The sequence below is a fragment of the Crocodylus siamensis genome, chromosome 6 (genome assembly GCF_052110815.1).
Source record: "Crocodylus siamensis isolate JL-2025a chromosome 6, ASM5211081v1, whole genome shotgun sequence".
NCBI lineage: Eukaryota > Metazoa > Chordata > Crocodylia > Crocodylidae > Crocodylus > Crocodylus siamensis.
The window spans coordinates 4,958,662-4,980,880 of NC_143400.1; the positions used below are offsets into that span (position 1 = coordinate 4,958,662).

The window sequence follows — 22,219 nt, forward strand, 5'->3', positions numbered from 1 at the left end:
CTACGTGAGAGCCCGCGCACAGTGCCTCCCGCCGTTCCCTCCTAGGCTCCCTTGCCTTGTTTCTAAAAGTAACCGGGGGTGGTGGTGGGGAGGCGGCTGAGCATCAAGGATCCTGGTTTTTCTATTAAAAAACCCCGGTTTTTCGGATTTAAAAGAGGAACCCAAAAATCTATTTTTTCCATGATTAAAAAGGAACACTGCTACTCCTCCGTCTCTATGTTAATGGCATTTCATTTTAGTCATGGACAAATAACAGATTGTGCAATACCTTTGATTAGCAAAAAAAAATCCTGAGAAAGCCAGAATTGCTGCTGATCATAGAAAATTTGGGGAGGAAAGGACTTAAGGAGGCCACAGCTAGTCCAGCTCCAACTACATCATTTCAGCTAGGGCTTTGAACCAGGCCTTTGACACCTGCAGGAGGCAGATTCCACCCCCTCTCTAGGGAGCCTGGTCTGGTGTTTCACCCCCTCCTAGAGAGATTTTTTCCTAATACCCAATCTCAATGTTCCTTGGTGCCTATTGCTTCTTTTCTGTCTGTGCTTTTTGAGGCCTTAGGGCCTGTCAACTTGTAACTTCTTGGTATAGGAAGGCATATAGCCATTTTACACTGAGAAGAGAGATTAGGGTTTATATGAGCACTGAAGTCCTCCAAGCTGGGCAACAAGCTGCCTTGGTCTTTCTGCAGGGACAGGGCCTTACCTAATACACCCTGCTATGTCCAAGTGCAGAGCAGCGAGCAGGGGACGAAGTGTAACAGAAAGATTAATAGCAGGACACACCGTTCACTGTGACTTGAAGCGCATGAACATCCAGCCCATGCCCGAATGCAGCTCTTAGTAGTAAGTTACCCCCCACAAAAAAAGCACCTGGACTAGGACCCTGCTTCAAAAAAAGCTTCCTATTCCTTGAAATACTACTAGCACACCAAACACTGTTAGTACATCTTTTATCCAGACATTAAAAAGGGCAACATCCACCACCCAGCTGACCCTTAGGGCAGATCTCCGGGGATCACACATACCTGCAGCTATGCTTTACAAAGTAAGGGGGGAAACTGCCCATGTGCAACACGCAGTTGATCAAACCGAAGTCAGACAAGCCAACCAACAGAAAAACCAGAACAGAAGTAAGATTGCTTGTTCTTCTCACCATTTTCAATTTGCCACCCCTTGTTTTAGTTTTCAGACCTTCTGTTCAGAACTCAGGAGGCGGCTAGTAATACGTTGCACATGCAGAGCCGATACTCTTTCATGCAACCAGCCGTTTCCAAGCCTCCACACACAATTTATCCCCCTTTATGTTCCCTATTTTTGCACTTATCCTCCATTTGATTATCCCCCCTGCTCCTATTTATTTTTCCCAGCAGATTAGTTAGATAGAAAGAGTTTCTGAAGGGCTTTTGCCTTGTAGAGCAGTCCACAGTACAAGTTGGACAGAACGTGCACTGTGAAAGATCAGGAGCCCTAAACAGGAGGATTGCCTGAACAGCCTTGCCTCTGTCCCCTTCATAGAATTCCCCCTTCACTCAATTTCTCTTTCCAATTTTCCACTCTCCCTGGCTGTGCTGTTTTCTCAGGATAGCTGCCAATTCAAGACATCAGAAGAGAATGATAAGAGCATTAAATGAGATCCATCTCGGCAATAAAATGGATCTCTCATTTCTTTCAATCATGCAGAAAAGAGAATTTCTGCTTAGTAATAACCTTGCAAATCTTTTTGCCTGGAGCTCCGGACATGGTGCACATCCTCTCTATTCAGATGTCTGACAGGCCAGTTTTTTACTCCATCAGGATATTGTCAAATTATTTTTGATGCAGTATTTACAGAGATCTATGCTCATTGGATTGGACTGCAAACACAGAATACTGCAGTTGGCTTGACCTCTCATTATTATGCTCAGTTCTTGCCCAAGTGATGGACAAACCATGAGACTGAGAAATTGTCAAAGGCAGTATAAAAAAAATAAAAAGAATACTGCTAGCAGGAAAGCACCTAGACCTGACAGATTTCCCAGGTACAGAGTATTAAGAATGTGTCATTTAAATGAACTGTGTCATGAAACACTAAAGGGCCAAACTTTGCCTGCAAATGGAAGGGTAGCCTAAAGACTGAAGCAGAGATAAGAATCTTTCAGTTTAAAATGTGTGTACTATCACCACTGCCATTATGTACACAATTATTAACATATTTATCTTCACAACACTTCTGAGCTAGACAAGTACTACTGCCTGATTTTAAAAGTTAGAAAGCAGAGTAAAATACAGAGGCTAAGAGTCAGATTTTGACAGTAGTTTAAGTGACTTGCATTACAACAACACTCACGAGGTACACGGGTATAATGGCAGTGGCAATTGTTCACATGCTCTAGTCTTCAGACATCCTTACTACTTTCTGCCTGGGAAATCTGACAGATCTAGGTGCTTTCCTGCTAACAGCATTTTTTCTTGTATTAATTGCCTTGATAATCTCTCAATCTCATGGTTTGTCCATCACTGGGAAGAGAATTAACCTTAATAAATGAGCTATCAAACAAAAAGCAGCCAGTTGCGCTATCCCCTTGTGTTTCCCCTAAATTTTCTAGGAAGCAAGGTTTTTGAGCGGTTTTTAACTAAACCAGCTGTGTTGTTGGGAGAGATTAGACAAGCTTACTTCGTATATCGTCAAAGGTCCAGATCGTTTCCAGGAATTTAATGCGGAGAAGACTGTTACAAACACTTATATTGATTAAACAAATCTTTAGATGTAGCACTGAGTTAGGCAAACTAGTATCTGTCTGTATTTGGAAAAAATCATTTTCTAAAAATCTTCGGCAACACTAATAAGCACCCCATTCCATCAGCAAGCAAGACAGTACTACTTTAAAAAAAAAAATTAGTAGTGTCCGAGACCTTCCCAATAATCCTTTGTGCAGAGTCTGAAGACATTGTTACCAACAAGATCATCTTTTTGGCAGATGTTTAGTGTGCTTCTGCTATATACAAGTCATGGTTCAAGTGATACTTCATTAGAAACAAGTCAAACCAGCTTTACCAAAAGAAGCAAAAATGATCAATGCATACAAGTACAGAACATGTTTCAATACAACAGGTATCAATTGCACTGCTTCACAACCAGCACATGTCGTTTCGGGACTTGTGGCATACTGCGAAACACTGATTTTTCCAGTTTTTCATATGGCCAAATTTCAGGCGCACACACTTTTTGAAATCATCTCTTTTCACTAAAACCAGAGTTGCAGCAAGTGAAAGAGCATGTATGTTCAGCATTCACTGCTTCCTTGGACACAGGACCAGCACTAGCTGCCCAAAGGATTATGGCTGTTCTCTTGGAAAAAAAGGCAGGATTATTGCTGAGCCAAAAAGCATCCCATAGTTTTCAAAGTGTCTTTAAAAGAAAGTGTCCAATTTCCCTTTAAAAAAAGTGTCTTGAAATACAAGATCTGTGACAGTTTTCCCATAACTTACTGAGGGAATCTGCCAGCTATTCCTAACCAATACAATATAGCATTAGATATTAAATAAAATACATTGCACAGTAACTCTGGATTAAAAGCCTCAAATAAAAGTGTAATAAGGTATCTTAATATTCAAGGTTGCCAAGAGCCTTTAAATGGATACAGCTCTTTATTGCAGCCATGCATACTAGGATTCGAATCCACATTAGGGGCTGAAACTTCAGATCCATTTTACTTCAGCATAGGAGAGGCAAAGAAGTTGCCTTGACGCCCAAGGTTGGTTGCAGATCTGCTTTTGCTCCCAAACCTATTCAAGACAAATGGAAAGAGGGTCACTTCTATAGCAGTCCTCATGATACTGCTGAATGAGCAGCCATCCCCTCTCCCCTCCACATTGTGCTGTGATCCCAGACAGTTATCTTTTCACCCTCCTCTAACTTTTCACTAATTTGTACCCCCCCCACCTTCTTGCCTTTGTTTAGGATCAACATGGTTATTGCTGGATCCTGGAAGTTAAGTACAGTTTAACTGAAGAGAGGGCCTCCTTGCATCAGCTACCCTGTGATGAGCTTCACTGGAAACCATGAAGCAGGGATGGACCATGGGTGGTTTTCAAGGAGCTACCAACTGGTCTCATATTTGTCCCGAAGGACAGATCAAGTCCTGTAGATTTCTCCACTTTCAAAGTTCTCACCTCACGTGCCCCTGATTACCATGTGCTTATAAGCTTGTAGCCAGAGCTCTATCAATATAAAGCACTGAGTGTAGTCTCTGGTTATACAGAAGGCACTGACTCAAATATCATTATTTTGGCCACATTTAGAGATCATAGTTGGTTGTGTAGTAACTTTCCAAAAACCTTTGAATCATAAGTGGATCTAGCTGTTCCCAAATTCTTATCTGTTCACAAAGGCCTATTTCAATTCAGTGCATTTGGATGATAAGCACTGAGCACATAACAGTACTTGGACCAATGCAGTACCTCAAACAAATTTTTTTAACTCCCAAAGCACATGCTACCACTTACTTGGGGGTAGTTTTGCTGAGTGTAGATCTGACTTTCTGGGATAGAGAGCTAGATGAAGGAGTCTTTATCAGCTGCCGCTCAGGAGTGGTGAGAGGACCCAGCACGCTCACTTTGCAGATGAGAAGGGTGGGGTGGGATGGGATTTAAAAAACAAAAAACAAAAACAAAACCCACAGTATTAGGATACCTTGCATACAAGACAACATTTCTCAAGGTAAGTGAAGTTATCTGCAGAAACACTGATTTCAGATTTACTGAGCTAACCCAAGTTATCCTGCAACGTTAAACTAGCTTTGCTGCCGAAGAGCCACTTTCAGTATGCATTTGTATGTAAAAAGTATGTTAATGCCAACAGCAGATAGTGGGAGTTCAAAAGAAAGCATCTGATTTGTCCTGCCCAGTGTCACTTCCCTCACCCTGCTGACAATGCAAATGGCCACCTAGAAGTTTATCAGGGGTGACCACTAGTATCTGGGGGACCGTTTGTTCACCAAAGCACCCCAAGGGATGACAAGGTTGAACAATTATAAAACTACTGCCAGACCGTTTCAGGCTGGACATAAGGGAGAATTTCTTTGCTGTCCAAGCCCCCATGGTCTGGAACAGCCTGCTATTAGAGGTGGTTCAAGCACCTACATTGAACACCTTCAAGAACAAATTGGATGCTTGTCCTGCTGGGATCCTATGACCCCAACTGACCTCCTGCCCTTCAGGCAGGGGGCTGGACTCGATCTTCCAAGGTCCCTTCCAGCCCTATTGTCTGTAAAATCTATGGGGAAAAAAAAAAAGTCGCTCTACATTTTGCAGTCGATTAGAAGAAGCCTATATTTCCTGAAACAGAGACGGAGTAAGCATCAGACTCTCACTAATTTAAGCGACAGGTTGCAATTACCAGCAGAGGTTTGGGATTAGGAACCAAGCATTAGCCTTGTTTCACACTGGGGATCTATTTCCTGGGGCTGAAAGAGATCAATGAATACCTTTTGAAAAGCAAAGCCACCAGTTACCAAACAACCTTTGGTATTGATAAAAACTACAGGGGTCAGCAGCAGTAAATTTGGCCATTTTTGGACTTATTGTTTTGGTTAGAATAGATCGGGTGGGCAAAATTCAGCCTGCAGGCCAGATGCAGCCCACCAGGCCATTCTATCCAGCCTGCGGGTCCCCTAAAAAACAAAACATCAACTTAGAAAACATTTATCTGCCTCTGGCTGCCTGTCATGCAGCCCTCGATGGCTTGCCAAAACTCAGTAAGTGGCCCTCCACCCAAAATAAGTGCCCACCCCTGGAATAGATGCTTGGTCATGGTTGAAGATCTGACAGAGCAAAACTCTGGTACTACCTTTGACCTCTGGTTTCTGAGGAGTTGAGAAGGCATTGGAGTTTTCAATTATGTGTGCCGGGTCAATGTTTTCTTGCTCCACTACCATGAATTGGCTCCAGTATTCCACTGGCAGTGACAAGAGTCGCTCAACCACCTACAGAAACACTCATTAGTGCACAGCTTGCCACTATATTCAAGCCACAACTGACAGGTTTTGATACGCTGTCATAGTAAGCTGGTATACAGGGATACTTCATCAGGATAAACTTATGCACTTCACATGCCTGACATCCACATTCCAACTCAGTGTCCTGGCTGCTGACCTACCTTAGGTTGTCGTTTAGTGTCCTGTAGTAGTGTCATAGGATCAGGATCAGGGACAGCATGGGCAACTATTGTTGGTCCAAAGACTTTAGCTAGGTTAGTAATATCCATCTTAGTGTCTAGGCTCTGAGATACTCTAAACAAAAGAAAGTAAAAAGGTAGATAAAAAACCCATTTCTTACAAAGCCAAATCTCTCAGCACCCTGAATTTTCAAGTTTTCCAGAGTAAAGGCTCCTATGTCTCAGCCACTAGTGTAAGCCTTTAGGGAAAAAAAAAGAAAAATGACAGTGCCACTTAAGTAGCTGACCTCACCTCTGCAGGTGAATCATGAGGAAAGCCAGAGTGTCTCTGTTGGCATGAGGAAGCTCACTAACAGCCTGGTACATTGCAGCTACACTGTTGTCTTCATCCAAAATTTCTTGGAGAGGGATGTGATGGTGGGAAAGAGGGGAGAAAAGAAAAGGAGAGAGAAAGGATTAGGTAAACATCTTTTTTTTTTGTCCAAGCAAGCATGCTGTATGTGACATTCAGCACATCCTCACCTGCTGCCTCCATAAAGGTCTTGTTTAACCGGAAGGTGAGGAGGGGCTCCTTTAGGCTCCGTAGGAAGTCTTTAAGAAGGCCACAGATGGCATGGATATCATCCACCTTGCTGAGCAGGGGCACCATCTTCCCTCGAAGAAATTTCTCCTTCAGTTCTTTCACTGTCCGGTCACAGCCTGAAATTCTGTACAGGCCCGTCTGTTAGCAGAAAGCAATGATAAAAAGCCAGGAACATCACTTGCACATGTCCAACATAAAACAGGTTCTTGACAAGATTAGACTCCTGCCCCCAGGTCTCAACCCAAATTGAGGACTTTGGGTACCGACTGTTATTCTGTCACTATGTAATTGTCTCCATTATAGGGCTACTGTTGCTGCTTTTAGCATGGTAACAGAGCTCTCTGGTTTAGCCTTATATGCTGCCAAGAGTTTTTCAGCTGCCAGAGGTGTGTCTTCTGTTGGCAGATCTGCATCTACATCAAGAGCCTGGCAGCACAACTATACTGGCTACAGGGTTTCATCTTGACACATCCCTACTGAACATAGCTATGGCACTAGAACTTTGGAAGTATACACATACTGCTTAGTAGAAGACTCATCTATATTACAAACACCTTTAACAAGCGACCCTTATTTCACACAATTAACATCAAAACTCATCCAATTACCATTCTCACACATCCTTACCTCATGCAGCCCTCGCTGTTCAATCTCATTAACACAATGAACTATAATGGAAGGGATCATCGGAGGAGTAACAGGCACAAAGTCCATCAGAGTCCCCTAAAAGGAGGAACAGACCCATTTTTTAGTTACTGACATGTATGAACTTCAGGATGCTGGCTTCAGGATAGGGCCCTCTCTCAAGAGGCCCCATCAGGCCTACGGAAAGCATTCAGCGTATTTTCATTTCCCAAACCCAGAGTAAACATCACATATTCCAACAGAGTTAGAGATTTCCCTTCTTCATAAAGGCATCTTATTTCCTGACACTGTCATTGAGGAACGGTGACTAACTTAACCCTACAGGTAGAATACACCAGTATATATGAAGGAGAGAGAAGACAAGTAACACTGCCATTTAATAAAGCATCATAAAAAACTGGCACTTGGGTACTAGAATCAGAAGTGTACTACAATATCTAAACTGTCCTCCGTGCTTAAGAGCAGAGAAAAGAAGAACTACCGCAAGTTGTCAGCAAGGAGGAATCTAGGTTAAAGTTGGAGGCTGTTCAAAATAGCTGTGCCATCATTCACCAGCCTAAGCTTGGCAAAAACTTATTCTACCCAAAACTTCAAATAAGACATGAGGTGCAACTGAAGACACTAGCTCATCTAGAGAACAGGAAGCCACATTAGCAGATACTGCTGGAACCAGAAGACAATGCTTTCCTTCAGGGGTGTTTTCCAGAGCTACCACAAAACTACACCCCCTCAAAACAATCCTAGCATTCTTGGGTTTATTTAACAAGCTGTTTTTAGAAGTTTTCTATGGCTGTAAGAAAGCAGATAATCCACCTAATACTGTAACAAGTCATCTTTTGCATAGAAAAAAAAAAAAAAAAGTTATGGGGTCCTAGGCCTGGTCTAATTCTCCCAGCCCTCCCCAGGTCAGGGGCAGGTCTTAGCCATACCTCTCCAATCCGAACAGGAGTGCCCGTTAAGGTAGGGATGCAAGGAAGGGGGCAGCGGTCCCGGCATTCTGGATGAGTCACCACACGACAGTCCCTGCACTTCAAGGACAATTTCCCAAACTTGATCCGCTTCCCACACGGAACACAAGACTCTGGCTTGATAACCTGGAAACAATGAGCATGCAAGAGCAGAACTGGTTACGTAAAAGGTACTAAAGCAGACATTGCTTAGTTGAATAGATAGATTGGGCAGTCTCCTACTCTGCAGACAGCAAACCACAGAAGACAATCAAGTTGTTTTGTATGAAGAATAAAGGATGCAGGAGTTTGTTCAAAATCCCCTTATCAATGTCTGGTAAAATTTAGCTTCTAGCAAATCCTGCAGTTACATTATTCCCTTAGTCCTGGGATTTCTTATGGTTATGGGGGGCATGCACCAGGAAGTCTGCCCTCTGAATATTTAGGGCTGAACCTTCAGCTGTTAAAACTTCAGGCTCAAGTATAACATGGCTGACTCAGCCTGGTTGCGAGAGGCATTTCACAGCAGTATGCCGACATGAAGATTTAGTCATGTCTACATACATCCTAGAAGAGAATTCAAGGTTCATTGGTATCCCAGAGTTGCAACTGCCAAACGCCTTTGGATAACTGTGGCCATGTATTACACTTCTCTCTGTGGTGTACAGATGTAATGAATGATTCGTTCTCACACATGCATGCGTGCACACAATAACTGAAAGGAAGCATCTGCTCAGGTTCTTACAACCTATACCTACCGTCTTTGATACAAATTCATGCAGCCTCGTTCCTCCATTGCTCTGAGGAGTGCTAGAGCCATCATTTTCAGATTTGGATTCCAGCTGTCTGCTGCCCAGGCTTGAGTCGCAGCTCCAGGGTTGTAAACTGGCTGAAAGACAAGGAGGAAAGAGCTCTAGAATAAGTTTCCAGTAGTCTTCCGCATCAAGACAAAATAAATTATGAACACAGGCGTGTAGATACTGACAGGAAATTGCCTTTACTGGTTTGGGGTCAACATGCATCTGGCATTCCTCTATGGGCTGTAACTGGCATCTGTGTTGTCCCAAAGACAACAGAACTACCAGAAGCTATTAAAAAGGTACAACTGGTAGTTGATAGCTAATTATTTAGTGTTGTGCTCCTAGACCCTTAAAAGGCAATCACTTTTTTTGACATACCTAGCAAAGCTAGGCAGCTGTATACAGCCTAACTGACTTTGCTTAAACCCTCAAGCAAGGCTAGGGAAATTGCTTTTAAAAATAATTGAAGGTGAAGAATTGAAGGTGAAGTATATCTTCAGTTACTGCAACATCCTGAGGGAACTTTGACAGTAAATGCTAATACAAGAACATTATGGTGTTGTTTTGGATAGCGTCTTTAATGATTCTGGCATAAAAAAACCCCTTTTCTTTTGAATATTAAAAAAAGCAATACTAAAACAGTCATTCCACTGCAGTCAGAGTACCTGCATACACAACAGTTATAGAAGTTTTAATTATTAGACACATTTAGGAACAAAGAAGAGAAGGGGAAGGAAGGAGTTTGGCTCTACCCTTCCTTTAAATTTCATTCTCTCTGAACTAAAAGCATAAAAACTGTTACAGAGCCTACTCAGGGGCATGCCCCACTGTGCTGCATCAATCCTATATAAAGATCTTTATATTTTGTTATAAAAAGTAACCCACATTTGTTTTTAAATAATTAGCTAAAATTTGAGTTTCCCAGCAAAGAACAGAATGCCCGCAAGGAAGTCCCATTTAGTTAATCAACTCAAGACATTCACTTCACTCCAATTATAGCAGAAATGGGAGATAGCTGGTGCCTCAGAAAAAATGTCCTTGGAATTTTGCCTATCTTATTTTCTTGTGCGGTTGTAGATATTAAACACTAATAAGACTATTAAACGATGGCAGAGGAAAAATACTTGGCTAATTTATCCACTGTGGAAAAAAAAAAACCCAAAAAAAAACCACCACACACGAACATTGCCAAGCATAATTCCTGCTCATTAACTTTACTAATAGCCAGTACCATTTCTTGAATTTCCCAGCATTTTTCTTAAACATGAAAACTAAAAAAAAAAAAAAAAAAAAAAAAAAAAAAAAAAAAAAAAAAAAAATCACCACATGTACTAGTTGCTGTAAGAATATAGGCAGCAACTGATGAAAAGGTTAGGGACAAGCAAGAGCCTTGTGCATCAAAACTAGGATAAGTTTGATACCTACCCGTCTTCCTTTGACTTCTGAGACGGTACGGTACAGTCTGAATAGTGGAGATGGCTTCAATCGGGCCACCATCATTAGGGACCATGAGGGTTGTTTTTGCAACAATGGATTCATTTCCCTGAAATGATAAATCTAGGTTCAGCAACAAAAAATGTTTGCTACCCAATATGGCAAAACATTTTAGTTTTTTGGTCCAGACCCATCATCAATTGTCTGTCTTTGAACTAAATCATATTGATTTAATTCTGGGAAATAACAAGAGCAACAGACTTTAAAAGACGCTATATTAAACACGGGTGAGCAAAATACAGCCCACAGAGATTTTATCCGGCCCCTAGCGGGTCCCTCAGTTCCACCCAGCCCAGACATGGCACAGCCTGAGCCATGGTATGTGCGGCTGGTCCCACCGCCAAGGCGCATAGAGGTGCTGGGGTGGCACGGCAGCCAGGCTTGCTACCAGGCAGCCTCAGCAGTACCTTCCAGGTGCTGCTGCCAGACTCAGCCCTGCTGCCTGGGCACCCCAGGAAGTCTACCCTGCACCCATCATCAGGGACAGGACCTACACAGGCAGAGCATGCAGCCAGGCAGATGGGTTGGGGCTGCAGGTGGACAGGGAGTATTTGAGAACAGGATGTGTGGGCAAAACCAGGATCACGGGGTGGGAACCTGGGGCAGTGACAGCATGGGGTCAGAGCTGGAATCTGCTGCCTGCAGGGCCCTGCAATGGGCACAAGTTCCATGGGCCCAACTCTACGTTGTCACTGTCCCAATATCCTGGACCTGGCCCCACATGCAGTTCCCTGCTCACCCATGGCCCCATCCAGTCCACCTGGCTGCATGCCATGCCTGCACAGGTCCCAGCTGTTCTCCCTGGAAATTGTAGAGTTATGGGGTTGTGTCATCACAGGGCTAGGGCCCAGGGCAGATATATGATCCATTTCTTGTACAACCCTGCCCACAGAACCAGCACCCAAGGCAGGGGCACTCAGGCAGTGGATCACAACTGCCCTGGCCCCTGGTCCCATGCTGTCACTGCCCCACAATCCCAGCACTGGCCTGGGCCACACCCACCCTGCTCCTGGATGTTGCTCCCAGCCACCCGACCGAGCACAGAGCAATGCCTCTTAGGGTGTTTTGGTGAGCTATTGCACTGGGGAGGAAAAGAGATGAGCCAGCCCATGACAACTCACCAAAGCAATCCCTACATGGCCCACAGACCCAAATAATTGCCCACCCCTGCTATATAACATAGATACAAGATGCAACTTCATTAGACAGCCTCCTGTGCAAGCATTTTAATGCTCTGGTCTCAAAGAATGGCCTCACTACAAGCCAGGACTGTAAAAATACAGACACTCTCAATCAAATGTTTCAAATGTATACAAAGCCAGCTGGACTACACACCTGATCTGCTGTGGAACCAATTGACCGGGCTTTCTTTAAAGGACCTGGTGGACCTTCTGTGAACTGCCTGGATGAACGCTAAAAGAAAGCATGCTTGTTAAATGGGATAGTTGCCAGAAACTCAGTCCACTCTCACATATATTCCCTGAAGGGCTGGATTAGCTTTGACTTCAGTGTTTGCAGAAGGGCAAGACAACTTGTGCCTTAAAGCAACTAAATGACTAGTAGGAATGATTCAATATTCAAGGCTTTGTCCTGGCTAACTCAGTTCTGTGGATTCAGGAAATTCACCTTTCCAAATGGAGTACTGCTATTGAAAATCTGGGCACAAACAGCAAATCTCCTCCTAAGACAACTGAGAGTATGGCTCTTCTTCCCTCACCATCCACCAGAAATACTGACAACAGTGGTGGTATGAGCTCATTTTTATGACTAACAACTTTGATTTTCCCCTAAACACAGATTACCCAACAGACAAAGATCCAGTAAGAAGTTTCATTCAAGTAACTCCCACCTAGAACTCGTAGGGAAAATCAGTTTCAGACCCTGCCCCCCATCTGCATTTTTCCATGATTAAAAAAAATGCTACTGTATGTGCACGTGTACACACATGCACACACTGTATCAGCTGAAGACAACAGCGTATTGATTTTTTACAATTTTAAAAGCAATTTGGAAGCCTACCAATGCCTCAATCACTATAAAAAAAAAATAAACTTTAAGTACCTATACGTTTTGGCATTTGATCCTGAGGTTATCATGGACAAATCAGAGCTCCCCCTGCCCCCTTCACTCACTAGGACGCGAGTCTAGTTGCAGCTGTCGTTGCCCCCGCCCCCCTGGTTTGTGGCACTGAGCAGCCTTGATATGTGGGTGCCCTGCCTATGCCAACCCCCTCCCTCCCCACCCACAACTCCCTGGGCCCTGCCAGTGCCCCTCACTCACCAACCACAGCCCCCATCCCTCCAACCCTGCAAGAGGGGGCCCCCAGCTGCTAGGGCTATGAGGCCAGGTACCCAGGTCTGCAGCCCCCTCCATGGGCAGCACAGCCAGAGTGGACCTGGTGAGCAGGCAGGTGAGAACATATCGGGTGAGGGCTGCTTGCTGTAGGCTAGCAGAGCTCCTATATAGAGACGAAGTACCTATATGTTAAAAATTCCTAGTTCCTTGCATTTGAGTTCTGTTTTGATCAGTGATCTGGGTTTTCTGTTCACCATGGAAAAAGTGTGGGAAAATCTGGGTTTTACCATTAAAAGAGAAATGGTGGGTTTCCCCTTACAGGCTGGCAAAGTTCCAGCCTGCAAGTGGCCATGGGGAGCAGGAGGGCAGTCAGCAGGGGCACCATGGGCATGTGTGCATCTATACATGGGTGCCATGGCCCTCACATGGGTCCTGAGGCAGTGCATTCCAGCCCCAGGCCCCAAGGCCAATGCACCACCCCAGCTCGACAGCAGCCCCAGCCCAACTCCCTTTTCCCCCACATTATAAGGGCCTCAGTTTCACCACCCCCATCCCAATTTATCTAGGGGAGCTGCTCTCCAGCCTGGAGCCCATGTGTATGTGTACACACTCACCGGCACATGGCACCCCCCTCTTCCTGCTCCCTGCAGCCCCTTGCAGGCTGAAACTGCCAGCCTGCACGGGGAAACCCACCATTTCCCATGTTTTTATCCTTTAAAGGGGAAAAAAAATCATCTGGGTTTTACCAGATTTTCCCGTGATTATAACAAAGCTCAAATGCAAGGAACTAGGAATTGTACCATATAGGTTCTTCAGCTCTATAGATTAACTAAGCAGGAATCTCTCTTCTCTTGCCTACAGGTAGACTTTTAAGAGATCTGATTAGTCTGAAGTTGGATGTGACTACCAGCTCAGAATCCACTGTGACAGCAGAACCACTACAGAGGGATACGCCACCCATATGTACTCCAGACTGCCCATGAATTACCAAAAGGAAAAAAAAAAAAAAAGGAGACAGAACTTACCCGTTTCTCTCTCTTTTTCAGCCTAATGGTCTTCACCAGTGTAGAATCCCAATCCTATAGGAATGGCAAAGCATCAAGTTAGCGTACTGGTAATGTCTTTCATTAAATATATTTTAGTGAACAGTAGTCTAGACACATTCTGGTCTGTTTAATACCATCTGTTATAAATTCAGTGCATCTTCTGGCTCTACTCCTAACCTGCGGAAGGCTAGAACCAGGAAATTAAGTATCATATACTACTCCATGCCTACGTTTGTTTAGATGTTGATAGCACAGATAAGGAGCAATTACTGACAAGTCCAGGCTCTGAAATCCTTCAGTCTTTTCATCGACTGCTCCCTTTCATAAAAGTTCCATCCAGAATGACTATGCGTGAAACAATTCATATTGTATCAAATAAAGATAGCGTTGATCTCATTCTATACCACAATCTTGCCATACCATGAAACTGCACATTGATGCAAACTTAAGAGTATTTACATATCAGTAGAATCACCATTCAAATACACTATTTAAGTTTTGCTTAGCAAGTTTTTAGGATGTGTGGCAGGGCAAGTACTCCACTGTCTGAAGCTTCAGAGTACAGGCTCCCCCTCATGCAGGTGATTGATTTTCAAATAGGTACCCTGGCTACCAGTGCCAGTTTCTGGAGTGATCTTAAAAAAATTCATGTTTCCATAAGCAGAACCACTGCATTAACTGCACAACATTTACAGAACTAGCTCACCTCAAAAAGACAAGTTTCCCCCTATGCTCAGATTTACACTGCCAATGAACCAGACAGGTACAAATGTTTTATCTGGACTGGGTAATGTCAACTTGTCCTTTGCAGGCAGTCATGCTGTAACATGACTATAGCCACAGCCTACCATCATGACTGCTTTTCTTTCAATGCCTAGGACAATTTATGTCTTTAGCCTGCCATCATGCACAGTATGCTTACACACAGGATAGCAATTTCTAACACTTTACTGGATATATGCATATACCACAGTGCTTTTATGGGCAACGTTTGAAGACACTGCACTGCTGAAGTGGCTCTAGGCAGACAGAAAGTAAATAATTGTCAAAGTGACATTACCAATGATTCATCAGTCTTGTCAAAGCTGATGTCAGATAGATTTGAGCCAGATTCATCAATTGTTGAAAGTCTAAAAAAAAAAAAAAAGTAAAGTAAATAAATCCATTAGTTTTGAGGTTTTACCTACATTTCACTTTGTGATTCCAGGGCAAGCTTACTGACCTGGACCCCAGAGCCAGGACATAAAACAACTGAAATTAAGCCTGGTAATATTTTGTGGCATTTCCTCAGCATTCAAGGAGTTCATACTCTCCTCCTCCCTCCCCCTTTCTCTATACAATTTCCACTTCTTCCAGCTACTATCAACCTCTGCCCAAAATACAAATTATAGAGCACAAACAAGAAAAGCAAACTCTTCACCTACACTTCCCACTCAACTTTTTGTATTGTAGCATTAGATTTAAAACACCCAGCTAAGACTATTTAAATACCAAACAAGACAGGACAACAAGTTATAGATCAATGAAATGAGATGTTCATCTAATTTACTATTCACCAATACAGTTACTCTGATACTTCTGCAGAAGCTGCAAGGCGGCTCAGCAAACAGTTCTGGAATATCCTGTCCCACAGAGGAATACTCTTTGTAAGCACCCTCAGTTTAAGGTTGGTTTATGACCCATGAAGATTTACAGCCATCCCAGAAAATACTAGCAGAACTATGCATAACCTGTTTATGGCCATAGTGATATCTTGTGACAATTAGTTCCTTATTTGTTTTAAGCCTACTGTTTTCAGCTTCACTAAATGCCTTTTGATCTTGCATCACAAAAATTAAAGGGGAATATATAATTTGCATAGCATTTACTATTTTGAACATATCAGATCACCTCTCAAATAGTTGGAAGCACTTCAAAAACACAAGTCTTTCCAGATTTATCATTTGCTTATGTGACAGGTTATCCAGTGCACAGAAGTTTCATTAGTCTTCCACATAGAATCCTAGATCCGAATGTAATACCAAAGATCTTTGGAGCGGATTTGGTGCCCAGCAGCATTTCTGGACTCCTCTTTTAGCACCTTCAGGTACAGCATTGATGTGTGGGCTTGGTTACAAACATGTAGTTTAGTACTGCTACATCACAAGAAAATCTTTTACAAGAACATGCATAGGAAGAGTGCTCACAAAGCAGCTTTGTTGCATGCTTTGAGAGCACTCTTCCCATGAATGCTCTCTCCACTGCTTCCAATCCACCTATAATCCTACCATGTGTAAAACATTAGGATTCAATTTTCAAACTTTAAAAAAAAAAAAAATATATTAGATTAGTTTGAGGAAGAGGTCATCTGAAATTCTGGGATACAGTACCAAGGGAAGTAAAAAAAAGCAAGTAATAGAATTCTTTTCTTTCTTTCCCATACACCTAAACCTGCTCTAAACCTCATATAGAAGTCCTTAGATGCCTTTACATTACTTAGTTGTCTTGCTTAGTCAAACTGCTGCCTTGCCTACCTTCTAGTCCCAGAACCCCTACTGGGGGCTTGAGGTCTGTTAAGGAAAGCAAGGGCAGACTTCTGTTCTTCACTTAGTTGAATGCTGCCTGATGCATCACACATGAGCAGTTCTCGAATCAGTTGGATCTGACGCTCCTGTAAGGCAGAAATTATCAGAAGTAGCCTGGGGATGGAGCTTCGCTCCAGATTTATGGCAAGTGAGATGATAAGACGTTGAATACATCATTACACAGATCGACTCTGAGAAGCTTGCTACACCAACAGCATATTAATGCTGATAAAGTACAATTGATGTCCCACCCTACACTGCCTTCAACCTTCAAGAGGTAACAAATCCAATTTAATTGCAGCTACAAAGTTCACTTGGATCCAACCAGCACCTAGAGTGAAAGGCTATGTGATACTCCAAAATAGATTTCTTGGAACAAAAGATTCATTTATTGATGCCAGATGTACTAGTTCATGTCTCCCATAAATCAAGAAGTCCTCTACAAAATTCAACCCCACACCTGCAGTTAGAAAACACGACTGTTGCTAAACTTCAGAGATGGAGAGGAACTGCGACAAAAGGCCTCACAGCAAACCAGAAGATTTCTGGGGCAACTTCCTGGCATTTGTTGAGGTTTGCCTCAGGAGGCTCCAATATTGCGAAGTCACACTTTTGTGGCGTCCTCTACCGATTCACATATTTCTCTCCATTTGCTCAACACCCCACCACACATGTCACTGGGGAAGGAACATACATTAGGTATACAGGTCATTTATTAGATACTTACTTGAATGGACTTCTATATGGGTTGAAGACATTCATTTAGGTCAGGCTTGTCCAACCGGCAGCCCGAGTTAAATGGCAGCCTGCAGGGCTTCTCAGCATGACAGCCAGAACTGCTTAGTTGGGCACAGCTCCAGGACTTGAGGTGAACATCACTGCCACTCAATCCCAAACCCCAAGTTTGAGGCTTCTGGTTGCCATTAGCGATTAAAATCAGCACCAGAAGAAAAAGTTTGGGGGAGAAGGGGAAAAGTCCCAGTAGCATACTGTACACTGAGGGGCTATGTCCATGCAGTAGCTCCAAACAGCTGTCAGAGGTGAATCATAGTTCCATAGTTTCTAGGGTCGGAAGGGACTCAAGTCCTCCCATTGCTGCAAGTGGCTGCTTTGATAGTCTTACCTCTATGACCCCCCTCATACAGCTCCTGAGAAGCCCTGCAACATAGATCTAGCCCACGGGTCCAAATGACTTCGACACCCTGATTTAAAAGAATCAGGATAGGTAATACAATACTTGCCAGCTTTTCACAGTCTGCTTCAGCTCGCTGTCTTCGTTTGATCTCCACATCCACCTGATTGCGAGCATGTTTCAACTTGACATCCAGCGCACTGCACTCTGTTTCTGTTTTCATAAGAAGGTCCCTGTACCTGGCCAGGTCATGCTCTGCCTTCTGCCACTTTTTTCGGAAGTCTTCAAAGTTCTTTGCCAATTGAATAAACTCTGAGGAGAGGACAGACACTCCGAGTCTTAACCAGCAGCCAGTTTCAGAAACACACAAAAGCCCATGGCAGAAAGTTAACTTCCCTGGGCACTCTATGACTGATCTCAGAGCGGCCACCATTACATGAAAATGAGGGGGAAAAAAATGGCAAAGAAAAAATCCAACACAAACAAACAGACACCACCACCACCACCTTTTAAAGAATAACGAGCATGAAGTGGCAGAACAAGAGAGCATCCACAGACTGAACTGTATCAACCACGGTCTCAACGGGGGTACGGGCACATGTAACACAGCCCATTTTAAACATGGTCTAAGCCTGAAAGAGAAAGATGCTCAAGCCCATTAAACCATGTAAAGCTGCCTGAAAAGGTTCAAAAAGTGTATTGGAAAAAAACCCCAAAACGAGTACTTTAACTGGGTCAGCATTACATGGGGACAACAAGCACTCCATTACACAGATCTGGTTGGTCCTCCAGGCATCCCACACTGTACTGCTTCTCACCTGTGCACCTCCCATTGCTGCAAGTGGCTGCTTTGATACTCTTACCTCTATGAACCCCCATTTTCCTTTTGTTGGCACATTTTTAATCAATGTCCCTTGTATTCTTGTTCAGTAAAACCTCTAACTGCCACCTGTGTCCTCACTGCCTACTCAATTGCAGCTTCTCATCACGCCCCCGCAAGCCCTGGGAACACAAAAGTATGGGTTCAAGTTAGGGATGCACCGATATCAGATCAGCACCAATAAAAGGAGATATGACCTTATCAGCTATTGGGTTTTTTTGGTTGTAGCCAATAATTGGGGCCATGTGCCCAAAGTACCCCAGTGAGCATAGTCCAGTCCTCGCACCCTGCTGCCAGCCTGAGCCTACCCCTGGCAAGCAGTGGAAAGGGGAGAGGGCACCGGGGAGCAATCACAGGCACACTCAGCAACAAAGGGACTATTACCAGCTCCTGCTGCTGCCAAAGAAATGCCAGGTGGGTAGCAGGGGCCTGAGCACCAGGGAGATGTTGGGTTGGGTGCACATGGGGGTAAAGGGCTTTCTCTTCTGCTGGGCACCAGACACCTTTGCAAAAGCAGCTTCTCCCCAGCAACCATGGGAGCTCAGCTGTGTGGGACCCACCAGTGGTGAGGCAGTAACATGCTCTGGGGCTCCAAATACAACCAGTGCCACTGTCTGCACAAGAGTCCACCCTACTCCTACAGGACAGCAGCACAGGGAGCAGGGCTGTGGGTAGGAGCCATGGGCAAGGGAGCAACATGCATGGGAATAGGGTGGTCACTGCTTTCCTCAACAAGGGCCAGAGCAAGCAGGATATGTGCATGTGTGTGATAAATGCATAACAGATAAATACAAGGTTTATATCAGTAATTTAAAATGCCTTGCCAATCTGATAAGTAATATTTAGTAATTTTGCATCAGCTGGTACAATTGGTTAATCAACAGCTATCAGTATCAACAAAGAAAATCTTTAATCAGGGCACCCCTAGTCCAGGTACTCCCCCCAGCACACTGAAGGTTTCAGTCAAGTACAGGCTACTAAAATGTCACTGAACTCTGTTTAGGGTAAAAGGGAAAGTAGAAAAGTGAAAACACCCCCAACCACATTCCCTGGGACTCCCAAAACGTAGATACAAGCACACATATGTGCTCTGAAGCAGGGTGCGTGGGTGTGCTCACATGTGAGCACACCCTCCCAACCTGCAACAAGGCATTCTGGGCTGGGCGGTCACTCCTACCACCTGATGTCAGACCCACAGCACTTCAATGCCTAAAAAGGTAACTGTTCTACCTCCAGGGCCAAGACACTGTGTCTGTGGACCTCTGACCTGTATCAATTGTGAACCAGCTCCCATCCCAATCAGTGACAGCTGGAAATGGTTCAGTTGTGGATTATCCTCCCCTTACCTAGGCTGGCTGTTAACTCTGGCACCCCTCCAGGTGTTATCTATGTTACTCATGTCAACTGATCTAATCAACCCACTTCTTACCTCTCCTCCCAACATTGTCTTTTTTAATACATTCTTCTCTCTGCCATTCCAGTCACAGCATCTGAGAAAGTAGACTGTTGCCTATGAAAGCTCACGCTGACTCTATCCCAGCATCCACCAAACTAACATGGCTAACAAACACTAGTGAACAATGCAAGAGAAGAAAATAAAGTATCCCTTTATTCATTAATGAAAAGGCTTCTTCCTGCTTTCTTTAAGTAAAGGTACCAAACCAACTTTCTGCAAACCCTTGTCCTCCTCTCCTGGGTTTGCCAGAGAGGCTTTGATTCCAACTATTCACCCAAGCAGTTGTACCATTTTTCAAACAGACTTTACTATCACATGCTTCATGCCCAAGCTGCCTCAAGCCCTGGGCTGGACCCAGCCCATGAGAAGACCCACAGGTCAGATCCAGGGCATGAGGCGAGTTTTCCAGCCACGTTAAGGCAACTCCAAATAAAAAGCTGGCCTTTCTAACAAGTTAACATATATCAGCACAAACCCACTGCTATGAAACCAACATGAAAAAGATAAAACATTAATGTTGCAGGTTAATGCACCAGAAAGACATAATAAATTCAGAAGTGCTGCAATATGCTCCTGCAGATGTAGAGAAGTATTACGGATGCCTGGTCTTATAACTCCATTCAGCTGTATAAGTATACAACTATTGATTCGAAAGTAAAAAGCCAATTTGCTTTAGCTGTTTAACACCTCCCTAAAGGGAACAAGCCCATGTCATCCTGCAAAGTTACAACCAGAGCAAACTTCACAAATCTGTTTCTAGCCAAAGCTTTCCCCCCCGCCACAACCCTTAGCCCCCAGTGTCAAAGTACTGACTCTCCCCAGCACCCTCGGGATCTGCAAAAACAAGTGGCAAGCATTACTTCTCAAAGCCAAGTTAGAAGCTGGGGTGACCAAGATGTGGCCCACAAAAAACCCATATCAGCTTTTACTTACAAACTCTGTAAACACCAAGTTTTAAATATAGTCATGATGAATCCTCTCCAAGACCTCAACTTGTCCCTTCAGGCTCCCATAGAGCAAAACCGCCCCCAAATCCAGAGTGCCAAACAGAGCCAGGCTGCCTGCACTAGGCACTTTAAGGAAAATTTTACCGGTCCAAGCCAAATCAGCCAAATCTGAGAGTCAGTCACAGAGACGTGGGGCAGAAAAATTTGCCAGTGCTTTATTTGTCTGTGGGAAATTTTCCATTTCTAAAAATTCACAGTTGCATCAAATTCATTAGTAACAATGAATGGATGCCAATGCGATATTAGACAAGCTGGGCAGTTTCAAAGTTGCAATTAAGATTTTTCAGGGGATTCTCCCTAGGAAGTGTGAGAGAAAGTATGTATATGTTTTATTGATTTGTAACCACACTCACATAATAACCCAAACCAAACTCCAGTTATGGATAAACCTAATTGGCCGTGCAGGTCAAATCAAAACCAAAGTACCGCACATCACGTGCACACTTCTTTGGGTGTGTTAAAATCAGTGTGTCAGCAGTTCTCAGTGGCTTCGTTTCATTATTTGAATTTCTTAGATTTAAACAGACCAGGTCAGGGAAATACCTGCTATTTCTTGTCTTGACATTTTTACAAGTATCCCAATAAAAACTTCTTCCCACCTAAAGCTTTGAATAACATTTATTTTTTTTCCCCTAATCAAATATTTTGGTTCAAATACTTGTGGTTATTGGAACATAAGCTTAACATGGGGCGGTATTTTTTTAGTTTTGTTTACTAAATACAAGTCAAATAAACGTGCTAAATCGGATCACGCTTTCTTTAAGGCACTGGACAACTTCCCAATTCCACATTTTTGGGAAAAAACCCACAGGTCAGTCCACAACCATCCAAGCCCCGACTAACCCCAGACGTCCAACACCCCCGCCCCGGCCTTCACACGTTTCCACAAATTTTATTTACTTTTTGTGTGTGCAAAAGTCTCGTGGATCCCACGAGAGAGATCACCTCCACCTCCACCTCCACCTCCACCATGACCCCGCCCCCGCCGGACTTACGCAGCTCGTTGCCCTCGCTGAGGAGGTCGGCCTGGCGCAGGAGCTGCTCCAGCAGATTGCGCAGGTTCATCGCGGCGGTCTCCATGCTCCCGCAGGCCGCAGCGCGGACAGGCCCGACCCCGGCTCCTCACAGCTGCATCCACAACGTCCGACCGGCCACTCGCGCCCCGCCCCGCCCCGCCCCGCGGTTTGAATCCCCGCCGCGCACCAATCACAGCGCCG

General features: G+C 44.0%; 1 protein-coding gene across 1 annotated transcript; it reads right to left on the bottom strand.

Moving 5' to 3' along the window:
- Window positions 1-881: 881 nt before the first annotated feature.
- Window positions 882-22,135, bottom strand: RACGAP1 (Rac GTPase activating protein 1). The gene is made up of 16 exons (XM_090052703.1): window positions 21,998-22,135; window positions 17,769-17,971; window positions 16,477-16,613; window positions 15,024-15,093; window positions 13,943-13,996; window positions 11,958-12,035; window positions 10,554-10,671; window positions 9,087-9,217; window positions 8,311-8,475; window positions 7,364-7,459; window positions 6,676-6,874; window positions 6,446-6,551; window positions 6,136-6,268; window positions 5,827-5,962; window positions 4,485-4,593; window positions 882-3,764 (listed from the first exon to the last, which is right to left on the bottom strand). Exons 1-16 carry the CDS (start codon window positions 22,080-22,082, stop codon window positions 3,689-3,691), a joined length of 1,896 nt encoding a protein of 631 aa, XP_089908829.1. The 5' UTR covers window positions 22,083-22,135; the 3' UTR covers window positions 882-3,688.
- Window positions 22,136-22,219: the final 84 nt, after the last annotated feature.